The sequence below is a fragment of the Tenrec ecaudatus genome, chromosome 9 (genome assembly GCF_050624435.1).
Source record: "Tenrec ecaudatus isolate mTenEca1 chromosome 9, mTenEca1.hap1, whole genome shotgun sequence".
NCBI classification, from domain to species: Eukaryota; Metazoa; Chordata; class Mammalia; order Afrosoricida; family Tenrecidae; genus Tenrec; species Tenrec ecaudatus.
The window spans coordinates 84960391-84988200 of NC_134538.1; the positions used below are offsets into that span (position 1 = coordinate 84960391).

Below are 27810 nucleotides of genomic sequence, written 5' to 3' on the forward strand. Positions count from 1 at the left end.
TTGTCTTTTTCTACACTTTATTTCTTGCAAAGGCGAGAAGAAGAGTGTCAACTTCGATTGATAGCAGATTGTTTCCGTGACATATTTGGGGAGAAACACTTCTGACGAAATTCCTCTATTTTTCAACTATAGAAACTGGTAGGAAAGCCTAAGAACTCCTCTTCGGGAAAATCACAAGAGGATTTCAAATATGTACACCAAAATTCAGAGAGATGCACAAGAGTATATTTCTCTCTCCAAGGCCATAGACCAGGTACTTGACACAAAGCCTGGTATGTAAAAAAGTGCTATGCAGAAGTGGATGCACAGAGAATAACTGATTAATAGGGGGCTTGAAGGGGAAGTATGGGGGAGGGGAGAGGAGATGGGGAGTAAACAGTGAATTTAGGAGGGGGAGGGTGCACTAGTACCAAATGTGATTCTACAACTTATTTTAAAGATGATTCAATCCTGGGGGAAATGTTCTGAAATTGGTGGTGGTAATGACTGTAAATGACTGAATTGTGTGATATGTGAATTAAGTGCCAATTAACTTTTTATTAAAATATATTTTAACGTGCTATGCAACTGTTTGGAATAAATGATTGAATATTACCAATTCTTCACAAAGTCTGGCAGGGCAGGTTGTAACCCAAAATGTCTCATCTATTTATTGTGTTTTTATTTGTTTGTTTGCTTCGGTGTTTTCATTTTGGTACGTAGATGCATATCACGCCAACGATTTGAGTCAGTCAGTGGGGCACTTAGCGTGCTCAAGGACCAAGTTGACCTGGAATACTGTGGCCAGGAATACCTTGGTCTCATGCAAATGGGTACATGGAAAGCTAGGACGGTTCTGGCCTCTCCAGCCAGTTCACCTAGGCCTGCCTCTAATGACTAGAATCTTCCCCGCTCCTACACCAGGCACATTGCGATAAAATGCAGAGTGATGAACAGAAGAGCTGCCCCATGGTCTCATCCCCTCTAGGACCTGCCCGGCGCCCCTCTCCGCCGCTTTGGAAATGTCTCTGAGCCTACACAAAGAGTTAGTGCTTCCCTAGGCCACAGTCTCTACAAACCACCCTTAGGGGAAGAAAAGTTAATAGACACCCCTTCCCGCGCTGCTCAGTGACCCAGAAGAGTGCGCCCCCGCTGGTCAGACAGGAGGCTGCAGATTTAAACCTTTCCCGGTTGATTCTGGAGCAGCGGACCCTTCTCCAGGCTTCTGCGGGACAGGGCGGCCTTGGCGTGGGTGACGAGAGCACCCAGGCCTGTGCCTCCTTCCCCGTGGATGCTTTCTATGGGCTTGTATTCTCTGTATTTTCTAAAAGCAATAAGTGGGGCCATTGTTAGAGGAACTTCATGTGGAACATGTTGCTCTGTATAACATTTGGTAAATAAAAACAATAAAATTTGTATACCATGTACAAAAAGGATGACGTCCACTGAACCTCAGCTGTGGTTTTATAGGACAATGGGGACACTTTTGAAAATATAGTCTCATTAGGACAAAGAATGTACAGATGTGCTTTATACAATTGATGTATGTATATGCATGGATTGTGATAAGAGTTGCATGAGCCCCTAATAAAATGTTTTAAAAAAGAAAATATAGTCTTGTCTGCATGCAAAACATGTGCCTGCTTACTAGAATTTGAGACTTACATAGTAAACATGATATAGAGACCATTTTGTCAGGTGAGTGATGTCTTGTATTTTTAGGATTAAAATACTACACACACACACACACACACACACACGATAGCAAAATAAATAGGCCAGTTAGGTGTTGATCATTCAATAAAGAGTCTCTTCCCACACACATGAAGCTTAAAAGAAAAGTCATAAATGAATGGAATGATATGTCTGTGCATAAATGTGCTATCGGTTTATACCAACAGATGAAAGTGAGTTCAGATGTTAGAACCAGAAACTTACCTGTACATCACGAGGGTGACCACAAGGACAAATATCACCAAGCAGCCCACAGAGATCAGGACCCCATTCGCCATTCTCAAGGGTGCAGCTGGGCCTTGGAACAGAAGCGCAGACCTGGTTAGTTACCTCTGCCCGCGGAGCCGTGCTGCCTGGCGCGCCCTTACGCAGATGAGGGGCCTCTCAGTGGCGCCCTCGTGCTGTCAGTGGACTGTCCTGCTACATGGCCCATGGTCTGAGGGCCAGCTGCTCTCCCACGGAGGGAGTGAGCCCGGCAGTCGGAATACTGTGTGAAGGGCTCAGGGAGGCCATGTCACCTCCTGAGAGGTCTGGCCAGGGCTCAGCAGCAGCCAGGTGCGGAGGCGCTCCCTGCCCCACCTTCCCCTGCTTTCCACCCCATCACTCTCTCACCTGCCCGGAATGTCCTTCCCCTGACTTCCTTCAAGGGCCCGCCTCTTTGAGACACCTGCCTCCCTTTGGGTCACCACTCCAGCTGTCCCTCTACCACTGCCTTCATCACATTGTGTGCCAATGATTTCTGTACACACAGTTCTCTCCCACTGAGCTCCGAGTGCCACAAAGTCGGGGATCCTGTACGATTTGCACCCCTGGATCTGCACGAGGCCAGGCTACACCGACTGTAACCAGTCTGTCCGGTTCTCTTCCAGCCCCTCGGCCACGCACGAAGTCTCAGCTGCCAGCGTCTGTCGACTTGCTTCTGCTCTTACCCTCCAACGAGCCTTTCTCCGGGGCGCTCAGAGCGACTTCCTAAAGCCGCCGATCAGAGCATGCCGAAAACCTGCCAAGGGCACCCTTGCACGTGGAATAAAGCCCAAACGCTAACGGGAGCCCAGCCAGATGTTCCGTGCGGACCCTGCTTTGGGGTGGTCCCACGTGGGTCACAAAAGACTGCGCCCATAGGGTTTTCAATGGCTGATTTTCAGGAAGCAGCCTTCTGCGTCGACGCGATGATAGGCGTGACCTGCAGTCAAGGTCTCGCTCAAGGACGTGTCTTCCGGTGTTGTAGAACCTGCAGCTATTGGTTAGCACCTGAGCATGTTCATGATCTGCCTAAAGTTATCAAGTTACAACACTCCCCATCCCCCCACCGTACCCCACCCCGGGCAGTCAAAGTGTTCCTTCCTTCCTGGTAGTAAAAGTGGCCTCGGTCCCATATAAAGTTATCACTCGCTGTTGAAATGGAAGGAAAGCAAGCATTGAAACATCGAATCCAGCCGGGAGAAGACTCGTTTGCCGGCACTGGGGAGGGTCCGTGGCATGGGCTGATTCCAAAGGCAATTCTCAAAACCCAGCGGGCAGTGGCACCCAGAGGAGTGACCACCACAGCAGCTCATGGAGGTGGCTGCTTTGAAGATCCCCGGGCACCGGACTGCAGAAGTTCTGAGCGGCCTCACCGAGTTCCGCCCTTGCTCCCAGCTCTCTGCCCATGTCCCCATCCGCCCATGTCCCCATCGCCCCCCCCCATCAGACAAAGGTTCTTCCTTGCCTCCATCTTGGTCCTTCTCAAAAATCTGCACCTTAAATCTTTCTTGCAGCTAAAGGCAGAACTAGCTGAAAAATGCGTCGTACCCATCTTCCTTTAAAATGTCACCGACCTTAGAACTGACTGTGATGATGTATCTGCAACGCTTTTTAAAGGCGATTTTAAACTATGGGAGTGCCTAGTAGTCAAGCTCTAGGGCTTTAGGATATGGGAACACTCTATCAAGGAAACTACTCCTACCGAAATAAAAAGAAACCCACCTTGGCCAAGGGTTCCCATGCGTGAAGGAGGGAGAGGTGTTGCTGAGGGGCACTGAGGTTATGTTAGTGCTGGAGGACTAATTGGAGAGGGAATCAATCATGGCTGTACAACACGAGAGGACAGTCGCTGGCGCTTGACTGTACATGCAGAAGTTCTTGGCCTGGAGAATGCTTCGTCATGTATATGTTGCCACAATTAAAAAACAATTACATGAATGGCAATGAGCACATGGAGGAAGAAAACGGTCTAGAATGGCTTGTGGTGATGGTTGTACAACTCATCTGGATATGATTATGGATGAAGTGCCAATCAGACTTTTTTTAAAGTCACCTATGTGAGACCAAATGATCAACAATTATTTTAAGACAAAGGTGGACATGTAAGAGAGCCCAGAAACTAGATGGACATAAATAGAACAACCAGAGTGGAAAAAAATGAGGCTGTTTTTGCACTGTGGGGAGCCCTGGTAAGGTAGTGGTTACGCATTTGGGCTGCTAACTGCAAGGTCCACAGTTCAAAACCACCAGCCACTCCTTGGGAGGAAGATGGCACTTTTCAACTCCTATAAACAGTTGCAATCTCAGAAACTCACAGGGGCAGTTCTACCCTGTCCTGTAAGGTCGCTATAAGTTGGATTGACTTGATGATTCTGTGAGTGAGAGATTCCATGCATTGTGAAGAATGTGGTTCGTGTTGAATTAGAACCTGAATTATTGTGTAAATGGTCACTGAAAACCCAATGAAATGTTTATTTAAAATATTAATACAAATTGTTCTGTGTATGAGTACTCAACTTGTTCCTGCCTTTGAAATAACTATTGGGTAAATATGAAGAAGCTTCAAAAAATTCAAGAAAAATTTTTATTCTCCTTCAATTCCATTTTCCCCTAAATCTTCCAAGGCCTCTTCATATATTTTGTATACATTTTTCCTTGTGAGATTAGCTCTGAGTCCCAGTGGTTAGAAGTTAATTAATCATTACAGATAGCACCTGATCATAATCAAATCAAGGGGTAAAAATAAGTGCTACAGGGTGCACTCCTCTCAGTCTTCCCCACTCTTCTACCACGTGGGGCTGCTTCTAAGAGCAAAGAAGCCTCTTGCAGCAAAGTGAGTTATGACTGACGCTCATGCAGGACTGCTGGGAACAGCGCCAGTGTGGATGTCACCAGCAAATGTGAATTTGAAACTGAAATGCCTTAGTTTGCTTTGTTGACATTTTGCCTTGTTCACAATCATAAGGAGGGACAATATTGATTTTTTTTTTTTGTTAAAGGCCTGAGGCTTTCCACGTGGTGGAATCTGGGAAGGGGAAAAGAGGGCGCAGGGCAATTAGAATGGGCCAGGCGTCCACTCGGTTCCCCAGGTGTCCTCTTGGCTTCACACCTTTCCCCAGGTGAATGCTCATGAAAACCAGGTAAGTTAGCCTGATCTCAGCCTCCCTTTCTTTATAGCTTAATTGGAGATCATTGTGATTTTTTTTATTTGAGTTTTACAATCTCCCCTCAAAATACAGATCTCTTCAAAGACACCACGGTCATATTCTGTAAGTAGCCGTCCATGATTACAGCCACTATTTTTCATCGAAGACATTTCCTGTGCCACTATTTCCCTGCACCTCTCATCGCCTCCTAGATTGATGTGGTTTGATTTCAATGCCAGTTATGAAACCCTCATGAGCAGTAGGCCCATGAACTCTACAGTGAAATAAACACTGACAGCAGAGCCCTGGGGAGCCATACTATTAGACCCACACTTGGCTTGCAGCACAGAAAGCTCCCACACCCCACAATAAACTCACTTTTGCCAGAAACAGAGACGAGGGTGCTCGTCAGGGCCAGACTGGTGGCATCACCCAGGGTGAGATTCAGACAGTATGTGCCCGATCCATTGAAGGCTCTTCTCACGGTCAGCAAGCAAGCACTGTCCACAGCCACCGGGTCGCAGATTGAGTTCTGGGTGGTCCGACAGGTGGCGTCAGAAATGACGGTACAGACCTCTGTGGGAGTGCTGAGATGCGGGAGGGGAGGGCCCAGGGGGGAGAGAAGGGAATGGAATATGAGCGTAAATCAGGACAATGGCCTGTTTCTATGAAATGAGATTCTACGCTATTGATACTCAAACCGTACGACATCTACGTGACCATATGAGGTTTGTGAGCTACTGCTTCCTCTGTAATTTCAGGAAGGTGAGTTCTTGAGGGTGGAGGGGGTAAAGCATCTCCCTCCAGCAAGGGGTTGTTGGAAGCTGTGCATAGCTTGCCATTCTCTCTAGATGTGGGCCCCAGAGACCCCACAAAGAAGCAGGTGTAGGTGTAGGCAAAGATATTATGAAATGCCAGAGGCTGCCCTGTCTGGGATCCTGGAGAGGTGTAGCAACAAATGTTTAGGCTTTATGATGTGCTAGCTAAGCAGTGGTAGCATGGTAGTGTAGTGGTTACACACTGGGCTGCTAACCACTAGGTCAGCAGTTTGAAACCACCAGCCACCCCATGGGAGAAAGACAGGCTTTCTACTCCCGTAAAAATGTAGTCTCAGAAACAGACTACAGGGTCTTGGTCTGCCCTCTGGGGTCACTAGCTGTCGGAATCCACTCAGCTGTCGGTGAGCTTGTTGGATTTGGAAGCACTGGTGGTGCTGTGGGTTGGGCGTTGGGCTGCTAACTACAGGCAGACAGTTCAAACCCAGCAGCCACTCCATGGGAGAAAGACAGGCTCTGTGCTTCCATACAAATTTACATAGATTTATATATAGGGTCTCTCTCAGAATCAACTCTACGGCCATGGGTTTGGGTTTGATTAAGCACTGAATTTAAATATATTACAGGATCCTGTTTATTCCTCTTAATGACCCCATGGGGGAAGCAGTATCGTTCCAGTTTGACAGGGGACAAACCAGCTTGGGGAGGGGAAGGAATGAGCCCCCAGTAGCGGAGCTGGGGTTTGCATACAGGCTGTTGACCTCAACTGCCCATTGTCACTGCCTTACCCACTGCTTCACTAGACAGACTTCCTAACGGACAGACGAGCTCGGATTTGGACATCACGAGGGTCTGGGGTTATAACAGTCTCCGGGCCCTGGTCCCTCACAGCACTGCGGGCGCACGGTCATCCTCTGCCAGCCCCACTGGCTGCCCTCCCGCGGCTCCTCTCCCACCTGGGCACGTGTCCTGTTTGCCTTTCCATCTCAGCGGTCGCACTGGTGTCCGTCCCATTATTTGGACTAGTTTATATAGACAGGGGGTGGTTTCAAAAAGTTGGCGAGGAACAAAGGAAGGGATAGCTAACGGGAGGAAAACAGGACATTCCCAGGAACTTTTCGTGGCCCCCTCATATTCAGATTGTTGTTAGCTTGCATATGATATGAAAATGAGTTAGTTTGCTGATGTATGTCTAATTCGATGATAGCTTTTGTTATGTATCTAGGAATGGATTTGTATGACATCTTTTGTTATGTAAAAAAACTGCCTTGGGTTCCTTCTGATTGCTGGTGAGCCTGTGTCTGTGAGCTGGAATGGCACTCTGGGAAGGAAGGAGAGTACGAGGCTTTCCCCCAGGTGTCTCTGGGTGATTTGACCTCACCATTGTGGTTAGTAGTTGCCCACGGTAACTGTTTATCCCACCCAGTGATTCCTTGTTATAGACATGGCGAAATAAAATGAAATGAAACTAGAGCTCCGTAAATCCTAAAGGGGTAGAAGGATCGGGTGTGCCTATTGACACTAGTGCACAAGCCCACGGCGCTTCCTGTTCTCTTAGGAGGAGTCGGCTGGGTGCGCTGGGGCAGGGCCCAGAGGGAGGTAGCAGGCCGGGGACCCGCGTGGGCAGGGTGTGTCTCAGGGCCACATCTGTGACCCGAGGACTCCCACAGGCTGGCCGTGAGGACTCTCGGGCCCTGGATGAAAACTGCTCACAGCATCATGCGTTTTCAAGCCAGAGCAGTAATTACCGGTCCCTCGATGGTTGAAACCCCAAGGCTCACTGCCACCAAGCCCAGGCCTACTCACAGTGACCCTACAGGAGAGGGTCGAGCTGCCCCGCGGGGAGCTGGCATCCAAGAGTTCAAGAAGAAAGAACATGTTTGAAACGGATTGTGGCAGCGATTGTACAATTATCCCTGATCTAATTGAATTATGGACTGTTACGGTGCCTGTAAGAGCTCAACGACATGACTGGAGGAAAAAGAACTGCCTCTGTGAGTTTCCAAGACTGCAACTCTTGACGGGAGTAGAAAGCCCCGTCTTTCTCCCACCGAGGGGCTAGTGGTTTCAAACTGCTGACCTTGCAGTTAGCAGCTGAATGCCTAACCACTATTTCACCAGGGCTCCCTTAACATTGAAAGGTCATGGGTATTAGTCCGGCAAAATAGATGCTTGCTAGCACCTCTTGGGGCCTTCCGTTGACCTGTTCCGTTGATGTATTCCTGATGAATAGGAGCTTAAATCCTCCTAGAAGGGGCTTTGCTCTGCCGGGGCATTCGGGCTGAGACGCACTCACCTCCCTTGGCATGTCACAACAAAGTCCACCACCGAGGTTTCAGGCTGTGGCACCGGCAATGGGACATCTGTCATCCGGATGATGTTCACGTCTAGGATTCCGTCTAACCAAGCAAGCCACGTGAGAAACACATTACAGCATTACAGCACATTACACATAACAGAAGCCAGGCCAACTGCACGTCACCAAAGTGGAAGGTCCCACAGGAAAGCAGCCTGTCTTGCCACCGTTTTGAAACATGCCAGATCTGGGAATCTACCTGCCTTTTCAAAAGTCAAACCGAGCTGCTTTCAGTGCCAGCGAGGGTTTGATTCTGAAGCGTCTGTCTTGAGGAGGCCTGGTGGCGTCGGGGTTAGGTGCTGGCTGCTAACCACAAGGTAGGAGTTAGGTGCTGGGCTGCTAACCACAAGGTCGGGGGTGTAAACCCACCAGCCACTCCCTGGGGGAAAGAGGAGGCTGTCTGCTCCTGGAAAGATTAAGACGCTCAGAAGCCCCCGGGGCAGTTCTGCTCTGCAGGGTCACTCTGCGGCAGCCTGGGCTTGATGCCTGTGAGTTAAGGTTTTGAATGGCCGTCTTAGAAAGCAGCACTCCCCTCGGACCAGGCGGCTCAGAAAACAGTGAGCCTGGACTTCCCTCAGCCCCACGGGCACAGCCTGGTTTCCACCTTGCGCGTCTTTTCTGCACACAGAGTACAGCCCGGCCTGTCTCCTTTCCGACACACAAGAAGCGTGACTTGGGGAACGTTGGCGAGAGGAAGGCAGCAGACATGGTGAGAACGCCAACCTGGCCTTTCTTCAGCCCGCCAGCTGGGGCGGATCAGAAGGTGAGAGCCACGCCCCAGGCAAGTTCACCAAAGGTTCGCTCCCACCAGGCGTGGAGGGAGGGCCAGGCAGGCGGAGCCCGCACCCTAGGGCGCTGGGGTGGCTCCTCTGACAGGGAGTGGGGTCTTAGTCTTCACTCTCCAGAGTTCACCTTAGACTCAGCAACCCTTTAGGCTAGAGTGAGCTGTCCTTTGGGTTGCTGAGAATTTAAACCTTTATAGGAACAGACAGCCTTGTCTTTCTCCCTCCAGTGGTGGGTTTGAACCGCTGGTCTCATGGTTAGCTGCCGGCCACATAACGCATCATGCCACCAGGGCTCCTTGAGGGTATGTGCTGTAGATGGGCTTGCATGTCCCCCCTTGGTTGGTCTTCAGCCTTACCTACAATGGTGAGGGTGGCTGTAAAATAACCGTATCTGGTAATCTGGCAGCTTTCGGCAACAGTCTCGCTCAGCTCCGGGCCATGGCCACCAGCAGGACCTGGAGGGTTTGGGAGATAAGATTTTGGGGAAGTCACTACAGATGCCAAAGGCGATGCCTGTCACGAGCTTACCAAAACCAGAACTGCGCCTGGAAAAGACATCTACATGCTCCGCTGCTCCAGGAGCTGTGAGTCTCATCTCCGTGCGCAGTGCTTTCCAGAGCAGCGCTGTGGTGGTTAGGCAGTAAGTAAGCACACTGGTCTCTTGTTTAAACACGGGGCATAGGTGAAAGGTAGCAACCCCCACAAAGTGTGTGACCCCAGTCACAGTGAAATAAAGTCTGCCGTGCCAGGCGAGGGTTCTAGGGCCGGGTATTCTGGGCTCAAATCCTAGCTCCCCACGTTTTTAGATATTTGCACCTACGGGCACATCTTTAACCTAGCTTCACCTCCACTTGCTGCCTGTAAAATGGGGATAATCCCTAGAGACCTCATAGGGTGGCACCCTGAGGCTTCGATTAAAAAAATGTATGCTAAACACAGCTCACAAGTCTGCCACCTAAGTTTAAAAAGATGCGTTTCTTTCCCCCAGTCATTTATGTTTATAGCTATCTAAATAGAGACGCACTGATGGTGCAGAGCGTGCGAACCACGAGGCTGGTGGTTCAAGCCCACTAGCCACTGAGCTGGAGAAGGATGAGGCTGTCTGCTCCCTTGGAGATGTACATTCTCAGAAACCCTGGAGAGAGAGTCCCTCTGACTTGGATTGGACTTGAGGGTAGCGGGGTGGGTGGGATGCGCATATAAGGGGTCCTTGTAGCGTGCTGGGTTACGCCTTGAACTGCTAACCAACTGCAATTTAGTCTTGGAAACCCAAGAGAGCCATTCTCTATGAACCAGAATTGACGTGGCAGTGGTTGTGTGACAGAGAGAGAGAGAGAGAGAGAGAGAGAGAGAGAGAGAGAGAGAGAATGTGTACAGGAGATAGGAAAGGGAATCCAAGCCTTCACACGAAGCCCTGCTTCTCTGCCTTCGGATTGAACCATCGACCTGGATGGCTGCTTCCACTCAGCTCCAGGCTCTCCTGGCCTCGTGCTTGGGTTCTGGTTTGGGCTCTGTTCCCCAGGAAGCCACTTTCCAAAGCACAGAGGACACAATTTGGGGCTCAAGGATAATCCAGAGCTCAGTAATCCTGGGCCTTGATGAGGCCTGTGGAGCGGGAAATTCTCTCTCCTGGAGAGCCAGTGTCTGGTTCCACTTTGCTTTTTAAGTCATGAGCTAATTCCTATCATCATCATCATCATCATCATCATCATCATCATCATCATCATCATCGTGGGTCCCATGACTTATTCCCACACCTCAGAGCTGCTCTCGAGCATGTGGGATTGTCATGTTTGCTTTTGCACTTTATTGTAAGGTCAGAAATGTTCCCTTTGTTACAAAATGTAACTAATCCATAAAGTAATTATGAATCTTCTATATTGTGATCTGACCTAGGGAAGATAATAACAGAAATTGCAAATACATTTTCATTGATTTAACCGTCTTTTTACGTGTCCTGTGATATAAGTAGGCTCTAGGGAAAACAACTGAAAACAGACTCATAGTGAGTCCTGGGAGCAGGCAGGATTTTCAGGTGCAGGAGTTAAAGGCATTTGTAATTTGATTTGAATTTTATAACTTGCCCTCCTATTTTAGGAAGACATCAATACTTGTATATGAAGAAATTGGTTCTCATGTTTAAAGATGCTCAATACAGTAATATTTGTAATTGGAGTAGAATTAAATTCATCAGCCATCAATAAAACAATGGCTAAATACATTACATGGAAGTGGAGTCAATAACTATAGGTAGCTTTTTAATAAAATGTGGTTATATTAGATGCACTGACATTGGAAAAATGTCTATGAAATTTGTTAAGTGGGGAGAGCAAGCTGTAAGACAACATACATAGCATGAATCCATTGATATAAACCTCCCCAAACAAAGCCCACATGTACTTAAGTAAGTTTATAAGTGCATAGGAAAAGATCTGGAAGGAACTGCTCCTAATCATTAATAGTGGTTAACTCTTGGGAGGAGAAGGTGAATAGAGATTTTCACCATTTTTAAATTGCTTGAGTTTTTATGAAAGAACATGCGTGAATTTTAATATTTAAAACATTTCCAAAATAATTAATAAAAATCAGAAAATAATTCCTGGTAGTGTTTTGACTTTAAAAGTTATTACTTACTTTCTTTCTTTTTTTTTTTACAAGAGCTTACTTTCTTACTAACAAAGTTTAGTAAAACATAAAACATCTCTGAACATTAAGATGGGGTGTTCCTTCTGGGCTTGGTCAGGGCGCCCTCTTGAGGCCAGTGAGAGAATGCCACGCCTGAGATTCTGGGGGTTTCTGAGACTTAACTCTTTGTGCACAAATAGGTAGAAAGTCTCATCTTTCTCCCACAGAGCATCTGATGGTTTCCACCTGCTTCCTTGTGGTTAAGAGTTCAACGGGTTAAGAGCCCACTCCAACACTGTCCTCAGGGAGGAAAATGTGGCGGTGTGCGCTGGTGAAGATTCCAAGTCTCACTCAGCATCTGAAGGGCGGTCTTGTTCTGTCCTGTTTGGTTGCTATGAGCAGGAATTGACTCAAGGCAGTGGACCGGGCTGGGTTTGGGCTTCAACTCTGTTAAAGGCCAAGTGGGGAAGGCTGGTGAGAGTGCAGTGTGGGGCCACTAGCCTAGATGGAAGCTAACCCTTCCCAATGTGAGCTTGTAAGAGCTTTTTAATGTCCTTACACAAGATTGACAGAGGGTGTGATACAGTGGTGTATGCCTTAGATCCAGAACAATTTTAATATCTGGGACCTTTCCGGCTTGTCAACACCAGAAATACTCTCATGGTCAAGGTGACCAGATTTTAACACTGGTAAAGTGGGACGCCAGCGGGACACCATTGATAAAACTCATAGCCTGGCGAAATAGCCACACGGCAGCGGAAAGCCGTACACTCTAGCTTGCCGTGCATTCTTTCCAAAAATCGGGACTTTTAAAAAATTGTTAAAAATCTGGAGTGTCCTGCCCAAAGTGGACTCTCGTGGTACATTCTTTCTTGGCTCTTTTGGAAGTGGGTTATGAGTGTGGTGTTGTTTTCATAGGAAATTGGGTGGCCCGTGGACAAGCCAGTGGATTCTGGGAGGCCGCTTCACTAGCCGCAATCCAAGAGCAGTTGGTTCTCATGACGTGACCCTGCTCCATCCTCACCTTCATGAAGAGACCACGTAACCTTGATTATGCTGAGACTAGAACCCTGGCATTATATGATGCTTGGTCAGTTGACCTCTCTGTAAACCAGGCGTCCTCAAACTACGGCCCGCGGGCCACATGTGGCCCACCAAGGACATTTATCCAGCCCGCCGGGTGTTTTTGCCCCGTTTGTTTTTTTACTTCAAAATAAGATATGTCCAGTGTGCATAGGAATTTGTTCATAGTTTTTTTTTAAAAAAAAAGCTATAGTCCTGCCCTCCAATGGGTCTGAGGGACAGTGAACTGGTCCTGTTTAAAAAGTTTGAGGACCCCTGCTCTAGACCCAACCTGAATTTGCTCTAGGCTTAAAATAACTCTCACTGTTCCATGAAATTTCTTCCCTGTCTTTTTAAATACCATTGGTGATTTTTTTTCTTTCTTAATCTTTCTTTTCACCTTTCTATCATTTTGTCTTCTTTCTGTTTCATTTTTAAATTGTTTCTGTTAGGTTTCCCAGTTTATGAAGCACAGAGGGGTGAATTCATAGAGACAATAACTGATGGGGGTAGGGGCAGTGGGAAGCATGGGGGAACTGGGGAGCAAACAATGATTGCAGGAGGGGAGAGGGCACGCTAGAACTGGTTGTGCTGATGTACAGACAACTCCTCTTATGAGCAAATGAACTATTGACATGTAAGACATGTGAATTTTATGTCAAGAAAACTACGGGATGCAAAACGTTGACCAACGGTTTCCATTATGAAGGAGAATGATTTCTTTGCTTAGGGGGCACTGAGTTCGTGTGGATGGTGCTGGAATGATTTGGAACAGGATGGACAGGAAGCGTGTAATCAATGGCACTGCATGCTACGTGTAGAAGCTGCGGAACTGGAGAATGTTTTGTTGTGTATATTATTGCCACAACGAAAAAATAAGAATTACACTAGTAACATTGAGCACAGGAAGAAGAAACATTTCTACAACTGTTAGTGGCAATGATTTACAACTCTTCTGGGTACGATTGAACGGTTGGATCTTGGGGCCTGGGGTGAAGTGGCAATAAAGCTGTCTTCTGAAAAGGAAGAACGCGCCCTGGGTGGTGGGGGCTGGCAGGGAGAACTGCGATTGGTGGTGCGCTGCGTCACCACGGAGCTGCCCACCACGAGGTCACACAGGGAGCCCACTAGCCGCTGTGAGGGCTATTGCGAAGGTTTCCTCTTGGGCTCCCAAGGGGCAGCTCTGCTCTGTTCTGGGGGGTTGCTGAGTGGAAACGGACTCAGAGGCAGTGAGGCCCGGTGAGAGGGGCTGTCAAATGAAGATCTGGAGATGACAGGCAGGAAGACGCTTCAGGGGGTAACTGAGTTGGAATTGACTTGAAGGCACCAATACTAACCGACATGAATATGACTCTTCCTCCCAAGGCCCCCAGGAAGACACTTACCTAGAGGAGGGCTGGCCTCTGGAGGTCTGGGGAAAGGCGAGGGACACGGTCCAGGCACTGCAGCTTGCACTGTGAGATTAAGGCTGAAGGTCCCATTAAGCACATACGTGTGATTTGAAATGTGATTGCTGTAAACGAACAGACCGGTATTGTCCCCGAAGTTCCACTTGTACTTAATGGTGGACTCATTTAGGAAGTGGGTAGGATCGTGAATCCAGACGTCGAATGTGATCGGGAGGTCCCGAAGGAAGGTCTCATCCGATGAATTGCGATCATTCTTCTGGGACATAGTCACAAATACAGGAATTTGATCTAAAAGAAGCATTTAAACAACAGAAAGAGCTGCATGACTGATTGATTTTAAGTGGACTACTTCAATATGTGTTTACGTTAAAGAAAAGAAAACTAAGGAGGCGATATAATTTTTCCTTTTCGTATTTAATTTTTCTAGTTTTCCTAAGCTATTTTTAAAAACACAGATGGAACATGATATAAATAAAAGTTTGGGAAGGAGCGTAACTGGATCCTAATCTACAGCAGGACAACTGGCTCCAGCTCTCTGATACCTAATACCAACACCAAGTGCTTCTTTACCTGCTATTGAGTGCTCCCGTCACTCACCTGTCACCACGTACACATCCTTAACACTGGCGATCGGAACAAATGCCCGCCGGTGTCTTCGATAGACAGTGACTTCCATGAGTTGAGGTCCAAGTGTCACATTGGCTGTGTTTATGGACACTCCCGCCGAACAGCGTCCCAATTTCTGGAAATATTGACCTTTAAGAGGATGTTGATGCTCGGTTATTGGCTAAATAACATGATCATTATAGGAAGTTATTATTTCTTAAAGACTAATGACTATCACGTCACAGAGATTGTTTGGGGAAGGAAACACAGCAGGTAAGCCCAGGAAGATGTTTCAGAAAGGAAGATGGCCTGGTGCTTCTATGTAAAACCTTCCAAAACAAAGCCATAGGTCATACAAATGCAAGTGTATATGTTTGGCCAAAATAATATCAGCTGTTTGGTCTTCAGTTTACAAATAAATAGTCTTTATAAGTAAGTGAGCTGGTAACTAAAATGCACTTTCCCCCTGTGGGAAACACTGAGTATAACAGCGAAATGCCCAGTGAAATTAAATGTGTGTCAACAATTCCACCGCATATAGCTCTGTTTGCCCACATGTAGGGTCCCTAAACCCAAAGCCACTAGTGACTGTGATGCACAGCAGCCCTACAGGACAGAGGGACACGGCGCCAGGGGTCCTCAGGGCCACAGAGGCAGGCTCTCCTCATTTCTCCCGCTGGGTGGCTGCTGGGTGTGACCCACTGACCATTCAATGAGCGGTCCAACCCTAACCCACTGCGCCAAGGCCCCAGGTGAAGCAAACGGTTCTTTGGCTACTGAAGGTTTGTACTTCAACCTCACCCAGCAGTGTCACAGAAGAAAGGCAGAGGCGTGACAATCTGATTCTGTAAAAACCACAGCGAGAAGGTCGTGCGGAGCAGGTCGCCTCTGTAGGTCATGGGTGGGGTGGCCATGCATTGTGTTCAGCAATAGTTTGGCTTGGGTTTTACAAATACACCTATAATATCTGTATGTGTAACTATGAGTACTTGTAACCTATCTACACAGGTGCTTATTACAGACAACCATAATGTCTATAGTATATGTATTATTATAACATTACTACTCTTGACATCTTAAGCAATTCTTTTAAAAAAATCTTTACTTTTTTTTGACTGATATTTCTAATTGATTTTTTATTAGATTGATTTATTTTAAACCTCTTCTTTGTGACTTGTGTGAAGGCTTGCTGAGCAGAGCGTCCTGTTTATTTTTGTTTAGACCATCATTTTACAGTCAACGATTCAGACACGTCCTGTTTCGTGTCACTCTTGGCCGATCCCTTCCATGTGCCATCGTGCACCCCTGCCCTCCTTTGCTTTCCTATTTTGGTTCCCCCTTTCCTCAGAGAAACGCTGCTGTGGGTCGATCTCCCAAGGGTGATGACTCTCCACCGCACTGGTGGCATTGTGTCCCTTGTGGCCAAACAACAGACAGTGTGTTAAGCAGCTCTTTTGTGCGACTGAAACTCTCCAGGCTTCGTGAGCCATTTTTGTAGTAAAAACACAGTAGAGGTGAGAAGTAAACAGGCGTGTGGGGGTAAGGGAAGGGAATGGTCTCGTGACCACATTTCAAGGATGCCCTCTGGTCGTCTCATTCCCTTTCTACGACCCTCTTCTACCTGGCACTGCACTCCATGAAAGAGGGCCCTGAGTGCGGGCGCGAGGACGTGTCTACTCCTGCATGGTGCCCAGCGGCGGTCTGCCACAGGCAAGCTCGGGTAGTTGAGGCAGATGCTTGTGAGTAGGGCTGTCTGGAAGACCAGACCCTGACTGCCCCCCGGTCAGACAGGTCAGAGGCAGCCTGGTCCCTAGGGAGGGTTTTCTGTTACCCTCCGGGCCCTGCTGCAAGGGCGCTTCGGTGGGAGGCTGTAGTGGAAAGAGGTCCCTCTGCGGGGCGGGAGTTACAGGGGAGGAACATGTTAGCTCCACCTCCGAGCGCTGAGTCCACGGAGGATACCACGGAGACTAGAACTCTGAGACTTCGGGGGAAGATGGACTTCAAAGTCTTTGTGTTAGAAAAGCAACCCTTTCTGGGCAAGAGCTGATTTAAAGAAAGACATTTCCCCCCCTCCCTAGTTAACAGAATGTTCACATGGCTAAAAAGAAACGAGTGTGAGAAATGGAAAGTGACGCCATGCCGTTGGGTACCTGATAACGCAATCAAGGCAATTGCCTGATGCCCCAGAGCAGTGGTTCTCCACCTTCCTCACGCTGCGACCCTTTAATACAGCTCATGTGGTGGTGACCCCCAACCAGAACATTATTTCCATTGCTACTTCATACCTGTCCTTTTGCTACTGTTATGAATTAGACAACCCCTGTGAAAGTGTCCTTCGACCCCCAAAGAGGTCCAGACCCACAGGTTGAGAACCGCTGCCCTAGGGGGATGACTGATAATGTTCTATGTCATGAATTGACAATGAGACCTCGAAAGTGAACGAGAGTCATACATAATCCATAAACAAGTGAGTGGATTCTGGGCTCCCACTTAATTCTAGTTCCAACCCAAGAACATTGAGCCCTTAGGACGTGGCCCTGCTTGAGGCTTGCCCTCATGCCGAGGCCACTGAAGATGGATGTGCGACAGCAACGTGTGGCGAAGAAAGCGATCGGAAAGAACAGATGTGGGCCCAAAAGGCTGACACTCAAACAGGCAGCCGTCTAGTGAGGCACCAACTAGGCCCACGCTGAAGAAGCACATCAGCCTGTATGACCCGAAGATGACAATAACAAAACCTAAATACAACGGATGGAAAGCTTTCAGAGCTTAAATTGTAAACACCCACTTTGTAGAAGGGCATGGGGGACCGTGGGAGCCCACACCCATCTGCGGAGTTCCTCTTGGACTAGACCTCTGGCAGACCCCCTGGACTCAAACAGGGACTGTTGTAAACTTGATGCTGGTAGAAGCAATGACCAGAGGCATAATATGCTCCCTGGTCATTTGAACTCCTTCTTGACCCGTTCTGGATTTGTTCTAGGTGTAAGCGGTTTTTTGCCTCTCAGTGGAGGTTTTCTACCTGGCGTACATATTCTCCTTTTTGTTTTGTGTTATTTTGGGTATGTTTCCTAGTTTAGGAAGCACAGAAGGGATGGATATATGGAAATTAATTGTTGATGTAATAGCTTATCGGCGATAGGGGTGAGGTTGAGAGGGATTGGAGAACAAATAATGAAGACAGGAGGGAGGAGGAGGCACTAGACCTGATTTGTGGTGATGTATATACAAGGGTTTTTAAAAACACAACTGGACTATGGAAGTGTATGATACATGAATTATATATCAATAAAACTACTGGGGCGGGGGGGGGCGTAAAGAAAGTGACTCCAAGCAAGCTGTCAGAATCCCGTCCCGAGAGTGGCAGGTCAAAGAAGTCAACACAGTCCTTGAGTTGACGAGCAAGCAGCTCTCTGTAGATGAAGTCATGTTTGCTGCAGCTGACTTGAGTAGATGGGCATTGCGTTAATACACAGGGTACTTTGTGGAAATCAACTTTGTTCAATTGCTATAGATATTAATACTTTTGTTTTTATTTGTAAGTAAGATAATTTAAGGAAGAGGTACTTTCTTTATAAAGACAAAGATGTTTTGAAACTTGGCAGCTAGTCTATTGAAAGTTGATTTCAAATACTTGATACCCAATGGCACTGTAAATTAAGAACCAAGCAGCTTTGTTATTTACTTAAATTTGCTTTTCTGAAAAATCATTCTTCCTTGAGGAACACCAGGTCCACTGGCATAACACAGTTCACAAAGGCACCGCTCTGGTGTTTATGAGTGACTATTGAAGGTGGACCGATGGTCTCTCCCCATCCGCAGGAAAGAGGCCAGGAGAAAACCACAGACGCATGAAAACCACGAATCGTAAAGATTAGTAACCCATGCAAACCTCGGTCTCTACAACTGGACACTAAAGAACGACATCTCTCCCGGCTACCACCATTGGCCCCTTTGAAAGTCTGGATAAAGTGGGAAAGGAATGTGCAACAAAAATTACAATAATAAAAATGCCAGGCCTGTATGTATGTTTCCCTTTGCTCTAAATCCATCCATGAGCGCGGCGAAGCACAGGGGCAAAGTCATGACACCTTCTTAGAGCTGAACACCTTGAGGAATCGGTCGACCGGGCTTAGCACATCGCATCCCTCATCCACAAATGGGCTTATAATTAGAGGTGGCTTTTATCTTTCAGTGGTGTTTTTCTGCACTTCCCAAATTTTCTACAAAGTGCCTACATTTTTTTTCATTTTTAAAAATGCACAAAAAAGAAGTTTAAAATATGCTCATTCGAATGTCATCCAAATAAAATAATTTGTATGTAGTAGTTCTAGACAGGAGAAACAAAAAAACTGAGTAGTTTGGTTTTCCAAGAAGTAGCTCCATCTGTGTATTTTTCTCAGGGAACTCTTTGGTGTCCTGGGGAGGAGCAGCAAGGCCACCCAGGTTCTATTTTTGTGCCCTATTCTCCACGCATTCTAAAGGAAGTAACAGCGTGCCTGTGGCTGGCAATCTGTGTTTTCAATCTTCATGTTTATGCCCACAGTTATAATCCCCTTGGGAATGTGCTTTCTTGGCCGTGCCAATGAGACAGGGCTCGTGCATGCGGAGGCCTCAGGAGTGGGTCTCTTTAAAGATCGAAGACCTAGAACAGCCAGCTGAAAGGCAGAGGTGAGGGATGGAGGAAAAAAGCCGAGCCACATGCAGACTGCCCTGGGGCAGAAGCTCAGGACGGAGCAGGACTTTCCCGCAGAGCTGACAGAGGAAGAACACCTCCCCCAAGAGCCGACATCCTGACCTCAGCCGCTGAGCCTACTGGACTGGGAGAAGATCACTTTCTGTTTAGCAAACCCATCCACATGCGGTAGCTCTGCTGAACCAGCATCCGGTAACGACGACAGAAGGGAAGCGGGAGAAGTCTGACCATGTGCGTCAGCTATGAAGACACCCAGCTCTGCCCCTTCCTCATGGGTCGTTGGTCTAGGCCATGACCACCGGCTCTGGAAGGGGCGGGGCAGGGGTCACTGTCTCAGCAGGTATTCGATCAAATGGATTTTCATGGACCAAAAGGAGCGAAGATAGAAAATGATTTTGCTATGATGGGAACAAAATTAACCGAAATACTCATTAAAGGTTAGCCACCAACTGACTGGCCATTTGAGGCCAAAAATGGAGGTCAAATGGATATGCTGACAGCGATGTGCGGATGCTGTTTAGCACTGATCTGCTTCTGTCGTTGTGGAGATGAATGGAGGCAAGAGAGAACTGTGGAAATGCCACGAAAAAAGAACGAAAAATAAAAATCAGTGTACCGAGTGTGTGAAAGACGTAGACAAAATTCCATCTCTTCCATCCCCGGGGGTGAGGAAAAGGTCTCCCGTCAGGGAAAACGTTATGAGTGTGGTTCGTGCCGTTTCCCCAGTCACCGTCCTCTGTCCACGCTGTCCAGTTGTAGACATACGGGTCCGGGGACAAACCGGTATCTAAACAGGAAAAGAAGCAGAGCAGATCAGTGTCTGGACTGAATGTGCAGTGAGCAGCTGAGTTACACACTTCACTGGTCATTCAGAACCAGCTCAAATAGGAGAGTACTGACCGGGTAGAAATCCACGCTCACCCTCCCTGTTACACAATGTGCGGAGGAGGATATAGAAGGACAAGAGCATCACACACACACACACACACACACACACACTTCACTGCCAGTGAGTCAATTCTGACTCACAGAGATCACACACACACACACACACACACACACACACACACTTCACTGCCATTGAGTCAATTCTGACTCACAGAGATCACAGACACACACACACACACACACACACACTTCACTGCCAGTGAGTCAATTCTGACTCACAGAGATCACACACTCACACACACACACAAACACACACACACACACACACTTCACTGCCATTGAGTCAATTCTGACTCACAGAGATCACACACACACACAGACACACACACTTCACTGCCATTGAGTCAATTCTGACTCACAGAGATCACACACACACACACACTTCACTGCCATTGAGTCAATTCTGACTCACAGAGATCACACACACACACACACACACACACACTTCACTGCCAGTGAGTCAATTCTGACTCACAGAGACCCTACAAGACAGGTAGAACTGCCGGAGACAGCAAACCTTTACAGAAGCAGAAGCCTCGGCCTTCACCAGCAGTTGGTGGGTGGTTTCAAACTGCACACCTTGTGGTTAGCAGCCCAACTTGAAACCCACCCTGCCACAAGGGCTCGGCTCTGACACTTACACGGAAATAACCTGTGAGCACTGAGGGGAGGGGGCTACATTAGTCAAGAAACAAAACCCGTGCCGCTGTGACAAGAGTGACGTTTCTCACCATTCCGGCAGTTCTCCTCATAGACTGTGCTGCCGCTGGCAGCCTCCATTTGGCAGCGGAGGAATACCAGGCTCACCACAAATGTAATGTCTGAGCCCACCAGGGCTGGGGAGTCGCTGGTCAGGACTGCGTGCACGTGGCCACCTAGGACATAAGCACAGGTGAATGATTGAGCTCCTCATTTTCCTTTCATGGACAGATCCATACTGAAATAAAAATAAATGAATCAATAAATCTACCCATAAGGACCCATGGATCCAAATGCCTCTTCTGATACGAGACATCATGTTTGGATGCCTGTTTCAGAGTGTGACATTCAAAGAGATGAATTTCAAAAAGTCGAGGCGCCCAGTTAAGGAATTCTGTGTTCGTAGAAGGAACATTTGTTTGCAGCGATAAGATTGAAGAGTCTGGTTTTTTGGAAGCCTTGTGTTTTTTGATCTCACGCCATTCACGGAAGGACTCCCTCTCCCACACAAGTGGCGGGTTGTTTGTTTTCTCAGCACCCTCGGCTTGGAGATGGTCTCACAGCTCTGGGCCACACGTGACCATTCCCGCAACCATTAGGTTGCAGGTTTAACCATTTCCCACATTATACCAAGAGCTCCCAAACGGAAACTTCCTAAGGAGTTTGAACACGGGCCTGTGGCTTAGGAAGTGATGAGACGGGAATAGAGGAAAGGCCACCGTCCCATTGGGTCACCAGCGTGCACCGTGTCATCCAACAGGTTCTGCACCCTGAACCCGGAGCAGTTATGGACACAAGGAAATGACAGTGGTTTGGGTCGAATCTTGTCACCTACCTTTCCAGGAGTTTTTCCACCTCGGGTCTCCTGGTTTCCACACAGGATAGAGCTCCTCATCCCAGTCATTTTCATCGGAAGACCAGCCGTTCAGTTGGTTGTGGCCCCTCAGAGAAGCAGATCTCTCCTCCCCCAGCACCTCATGGAATCCTATAGCAATATTTGCAAGACAAATTAATTGCCTGCTCCTCATTTAGTACTTATTTCACTCAAGGGACATTTCTTCCACAAGGCTGGAAAGTATAGACATCGTATTTATAGGCTTTTCTTTTGTTGTTTTGTTTTGCTCTGTCTTGTTTTTGTGCTTATTAGTGTCTCTGTATGTCTGTCTACCTTGATAAGACAGGTGAGATAAACAATCCGGAGGAGAAAACAACGGGACTGATGGTTGAGGGGGGTGGGCATGGGAGAGGGGATAGGCAAGGGAAAGGAAGTGGGTGTTAGCACACCCAAGGACAACGAACAACAAGTGATCTAAAATTGATGTCGAGGAGGGCATTGGATGCCTGTTAGGGCTTGATCCCGGGCAACGTGGCGGAGAGGCATTACTGAAACAACAACAAATGAAAAGCCTATAAATAGCTCCAGGTCTGTTTGTTGACTGGAGTGCTTTCCAGTCGAGTCTGATGGGGTGCCATATCTTGGACCCCAAATCCATTGTTTGTGTTCCCTGGGGACTTCATTGCTTTGCTCCCATTGCTGCTCTGTTGCACGCCCTGAGTGCTTCTCCGCATGCCGCCCCCGTGTGCGGGGGTCAGATGGGCCATAATCCCTACACTGTGTCTCCAGTGTTGTCCCTCAAAGTGTTATGGGTCAGTGAGGGATGTTGTGTCTCATGGTGGGGACGTCCCTATGATCCTCTCTGTGCATTAGCTGCTCTGGGCAGGAATATTGTCCTCGGGGCTTGGTAGGCCAGGATGTATTCCACTCTCTCCTTCCCTCTTTGTTTGCTCCTGTGGAGACTATCGCTTTATGGGAGTAGAAAGCCCGGACTTTCTCCTGTGGAGCAGCTGGTGGTTTTGAACGGCTGATCTTGCAGTTAGCAGGCTAATATATAACCACCAGGCCACCAAGGCTCCTTCCGTTTTCAACAAATGGTATTAAATAGCTCATCATCCTTAGGCAAAAAAAAAAAAAGAAAGAATTTGGCCTAAACTTTATGCCTTTTTCAAAAATTAACTCAAGTGGACCACAAATCTAAACATAAAACTATAAAACCTTATGGGGTGGGGGAGCCCAGGAGACAATCATTAGGACCGCGGCCTAGGTATTGAATTCTTAGACCTGACACCAAATGCATGATCCATAAAAGGAAACACTGATCAACTGGGTCTCACTAAAATGAAAACTGTTTACTTGTGAAAAGCCACCCAAGGTGGATGAGAAGACAAGCTGCCTTCTAGGGAAAAATATCTGTAAACCACAGCTCCAACAAGAGACCAGGGTCTCAAATCTCCACGGGCTCTGCACGCCTCAGCCATGAAAAGGCCACGTCTAGTCGACAAAACACCTTGAAAAGGTATTGCACCAAAGAGGACATTGCACACGGCAGACAAACACGGGAAACGCCGTCAACATCCTTAGCCATTTAGAGTGTGCACCTCAAAAGCCACCGGGCATACCGCTACACAAGCACTACCATTACAAAATAAACCGTGCCGAGACCCAGAGAAGGGGTGCAGAGAACCTGGCCCAGGCAGGTTACTCGTGTGAAGTAAAACAGCATAGGGACTCTGAAAAACAGGTTAGCCGGGTTTTGAAGCTAAACATGGGTTTACCATATATTTGTACTTGTGGGCAGTTGTTGTTTTTTTGTTTTTTTTTTTCACAAAGCATTGATCTTTTGTATTCATGCAAAAATCTGAACAAAAATTTTCCCAGTAACTTTAATCAAAGGAGCCCTAAATTGGAAACAACCAGGTGTCCTTCAGGGGGCAAGGGGTTCAACTCTCACACATCCACACCCCATTATTCCCCAGCAAGAAGAAAGAAACACACCTGTGATACATGAACGGCTCCAATGAATCTTTTACACACTATGTTGTGGGAACGATGCTAATTCCAAAACGTTATTTCTGCATGATTGCGTTTAGAGAACCAGGCAGACCAGGGTTGCCAAGGGTTGGGGGCAGGGAGGGACTGGGGTCGACATTAAGGGCAGTGTGAGGGATCCGTGTGGCGAAGGGCATGTTCTGTGTCCCTACTGTCTCAGTGCCAACATCCTGGTTGTGCTGTGGTACCGTGGTTTGTCACCATCAGGGGGGAAGACCCTTACTGCCATCGAGTTGATTCCAACTCTTAGTGATCCTGTAGGACAGAATAGAACTGGCCCCTGAGCCTTAAATCTTCACAGGAGCAGACAGCCTCCTCTTTCCTATGAAGCACGGGGTATTTCCAGGTGCTAACCTGTGGTTAGCCGCTCAGTGCATAAGCCCACTCCTACACCAGGGAACGGGGACAGGTGATCTCCCCACATTGTTCCTTATGGCTGCATGTCAATAGCTACAGTTATCTGCAAATAAAATGTTGAACGTAAAAGTAAATTAAAACCAGGCCAGCCCCATCGTAAGCATGCTTGCAGAGGGAAAGGTGGGAGGGTGAATGTGACTTCAACACCGGATCACTCCGCGCCCCGGGGCTCTGGCTAATCTGCCTGACTGAGCAGAGCGAAAGGATGGGGGTGACAGGAGGTGACCAGGAATTAGACGCTCCATCTTCCAATCGCCGCCAATTCTCTCCTCCTGCACCTGCTGGAACTTCAGCCCCAAGAGAGCCTGTCTGCCCCCGGAGGTCCAGTGAGGGCCGGGGACAGGTGTCTCACACAATAGTCATGGCCGCCCATACACGTGTCCTATGACAGCCAGGGTGACACAGCCGTTGGCACGCCTCCTGACCCCAAGGTTGCAGCTGGAACTCGCCCAACTGCACCTGGGCAGAAAGGCCTGGCCAATCTCTTCATGAGGCCCACAGCCCAGCCTGTGCCGCGGCGCAGTTCCGCTCGGCGGCGTGCCAGCAGCCAGCCCGGAGCTAGGCAGCTTTGCAAAGGAGGATACGAAAGCTGAAGATGCTGAGTCATCCGCGGCCCGCCCGACTCACCGCTGGCAGTTCGTCTGCTGCCCGCGTGTAGCCTGTGAGTGGCCCGCCCTCCGGGAGCCATGGTGCCCATCGTGAGCCTGGAGAATCAGGAGAATCACAGGGCAGCCTCCCAGTGGTGCCCGGGGACCCGCCAACTACACAGGTGGCGCTCCTCCGGGTCTGGGAGCCCGCGGGCCACATGCACATTCACATTCCGTAGTTTGAACTCCTTCTTCGTAAACGCCTTGCCTTGCCCGCCGAGGAGAGGGCGGGAGCAGGAGGGAGAAGGCGGCTGGGCAGCGGTCTCCCAGGCCAGGGTTGACACCCCAGCCTCTTGCCTCGGAGGCCCCCTCTGTCCCCCTTCCCCACCATCCCTGGGTCCGCACGTGTCTGTCCCTCCTCTGCCAGGCCGGACCCCTCCTGCCCCGCCTCCTCCCCCTCCCTTGGCCTCTCCAGGTTCCCCCACCAGAGTAGGCAGGGACCCCTTGCCAGCTCTGGGGTACCTGGGCCCCTTAGTCTCCCAACAAGCACATGCGGCCCCTGATCCAACGCTGCAAAAAGCAAAACAAACCTGCTGCAACTCAACGCCAAGGGCACAGGCAGGTCGCTAGAAGTGAGCTCCAAGGCAGTTTGTTAAGCTGTCCTTCCGTATGCAAGCAGATTGCCAGGCCTTTCTGCAGCGCTCCCGGTTTGAACCACCAACCTTTCCTTAGCTGACCAAAGGCAGTCTGCACCACTCAGGGACCTGTCCGGGTGCTAGGAGACTCAACCAACGGCAGTGAGTTTGGATTGAGGGGCCTCCTCTCTCGCCTTGTAAAACGGCACAGGCGGCCCTGTCCCCCAGGCCTGGACTCAGCAGGCGACCAAAGGTTCCCCTGCCTGTTGACTGGGTGAGGCGCATCTGCCCCAGAGAGGCCCGTGGTGCCGACTACATGCTCATGTGCTCACAGCAGCCAGCGTCCACAATGACACCTGGTGGGTGCTAGGCAGATGCTGGTGTCCCCCCCCCCCCCCCCCCGTTTCCACTGTTCCCTTGTCCCATCTGAGGGCAGCGTTCCCCATGGAGTTGTCTGGTAGAATCAGGATCCCTGGGCATTTCAAGGCTTGCATGCTACTACTGCGCTGGGTGAGGTGGAAGTGGGCCTTCTGAGGGATGGCCGGAGCGGCTTCCTTCTGCCTCTACCCTCCGCTGCCGTCACCACCCATCCTCGCCTCTGGACAAGAGGACCCTGCTCTCAGCCTTGGCTGGGCACGCCCATTACCAGAGCAATGTTTAAAACAGGGTGATCTGTCTCTAAAGGCTCTGACGCCCTCATCTGCCTAACGATCCAGAACTTTGGGTTAGTCCATCCGTCCTGCTCACAAGGAGCCCAGGACACAGTTTTGCACTCAGCCTCCCCTGACCGACGGGTTGTCTCTCTGTGGCGGCAGGTCCCCACAGGTCTGCGAAGAGCAGACACCTTAGAAACAGCTTCTGGGTTGGGGTGACTGCAGGGCCTCCAGATTTAGGCCCCAACTCATTGGGGGCTTCTCCGCTGTTGGGTGGAAGCCAGAACAAGCTTAGCTGGGGCTGCGCCCCTCTGTCTGGGAGGTCGGTGGGTGACAGTCACCAGGGAAATGAAGCTGCAAAGAGAGGACTACCTGGTTTGGGCTTTCCCTGACCCTGAAACACAGAATCCAGCTGTATCCAGACTCACTTACGGGCTGCGCTCGCCACGGAGTGTGGCACACGCGTGCATCCCTGTGCAGTAGCGTTCTGAGACGGAGACACGAAATGAGTCCAAGCTGTCCGGGGGGGTGGGGAGGGGGAAGGCGCCCATAGACTTGCCTGACGCAGGGTGGCCATGGGCCGCCGCCTTCTTCCTTTTTTTTTTTTTAAAGCAGTATCTTTAAGGGGCAATAAAGCAAAACCCAGCACAATGAGGTGCACCTGGGGGTTCAGCAGCCTCGGAGGTTTCCAGAAGAAACAAGGGAAGCAGTGACACCTTCTCAAGGTGCGGCTGTCTACTTTCGGCCCCCCACCCCCCCCCACACACACACAGGACAGCATTAGCCTGTCGCTTCAGCCACCGGCCCGGGACTGGTTAAACAGAGACACGGAGAAGTTACTCACGTTTGGCCTCATCAAGTGGCAATCTTGCTGCCAGCAGCAGGAAGCCCAGCAAGCAGTGGTGACGCTCCATGCTGAATTCTCTTGGAAGACGAACAGACGGGCAAAGCAGGCAGTCAGAGTCAGCTCTCACTCCTCTGGCCCCATCCCCTGAGCACCCCAGTGCTGTGGCCAGGGAGCCCGCTCCTTATTTTAATTAAACGCAGGGCCTCGGGGCACATCATGTGATGCATTAAGCAGCACTGCCTGATCTGCTCTCTGGAGTTCAGCCTCTTACAACTCATGTGCTTCTGACTCACTCTCATGGGCTTCTCTTTGTTCAGTTTACTTTGGGGAGCGTCCAGGGCATCCTGGGACTCCTCATGCAGTACTGGCTTTAGCGGCACATCCTTTCTTATGGATCCCTCCTGGGGAAAGAAATTTAACTTTTTTGTACTTGAAAACCAAGTTTTGTTTTATATATGTGTGCATAGACATAGACAGAGATGTACTTTCTGATGAAAATCGACAGAGGCTCACATGCCCATTCAACACGTCCGCGTGTCCGTTCCTTGGCCTTGGTCCCACTCTCCACATCGTCACCCTGTTGATCTCTCCCCCTCCGTGGTTCCCGCAGTGTCCACTGAGACCCACTGCCCCGAAAGGACTCGTTTTTTTTTTAGAGTCTCTGTGGCGGAGTGTTAACTCTCTTTACTAAATAAAATCCCAGAGAAGGTTAAGAGAAAA

General features: G+C 49.0%; 1 protein-coding gene across 1 annotated transcript; it reads right to left on the reverse strand.

Annotated features, from left to right (window-relative positions):
* On the reverse strand, positions 1-27326 carry GPNMB (glycoprotein nmb). The gene is made up of 11 exons (XM_075558302.1): positions 27088-27326; positions 21900-22049; positions 21097-21240; positions 20034-20204; positions 14713-14871; positions 14092-14403; positions 9376-9474; positions 8175-8277; positions 5481-5689; positions 1918-2011; positions 1-1303 (listed from the first exon to the last, which is right to left on the reverse strand). Exons 1-11 carry the CDS (start codon positions 27155-27157, stop codon positions 1156-1158), a joined length of 1659 nt encoding a protein of 552 aa, XP_075414417.1. The 5' UTR covers positions 27158-27326; the 3' UTR covers positions 1-1155.
* Between the last annotated feature and the right edge of the window lie 484 nt (positions 27327-27810).

Bases quoted from the DNA above. Each gene is read 5' to 3' on its own strand.
- GPNMB (XM_075558302.1), bottom strand. From the start codon at position 27,157: ATGGAGCGTCACCACTGCTTGCTGGGCTTCCTGCTGCTGGCAGCAAGA. The intron at 14,404-14,712 runs GTGAGTGACGGG...TGCTTCTTTTAG, and splicing joins GGATGTGTACGTGGTGACAG to ATCAAATTCCTGTATTTGTG. The intron at 1,304-1,917 runs GTAAGTTTCTGG...TATTGCTTTTAG, and splicing joins GTCACCCTCGTGATGTACAG to AAAATACAGAGAATACAAGC.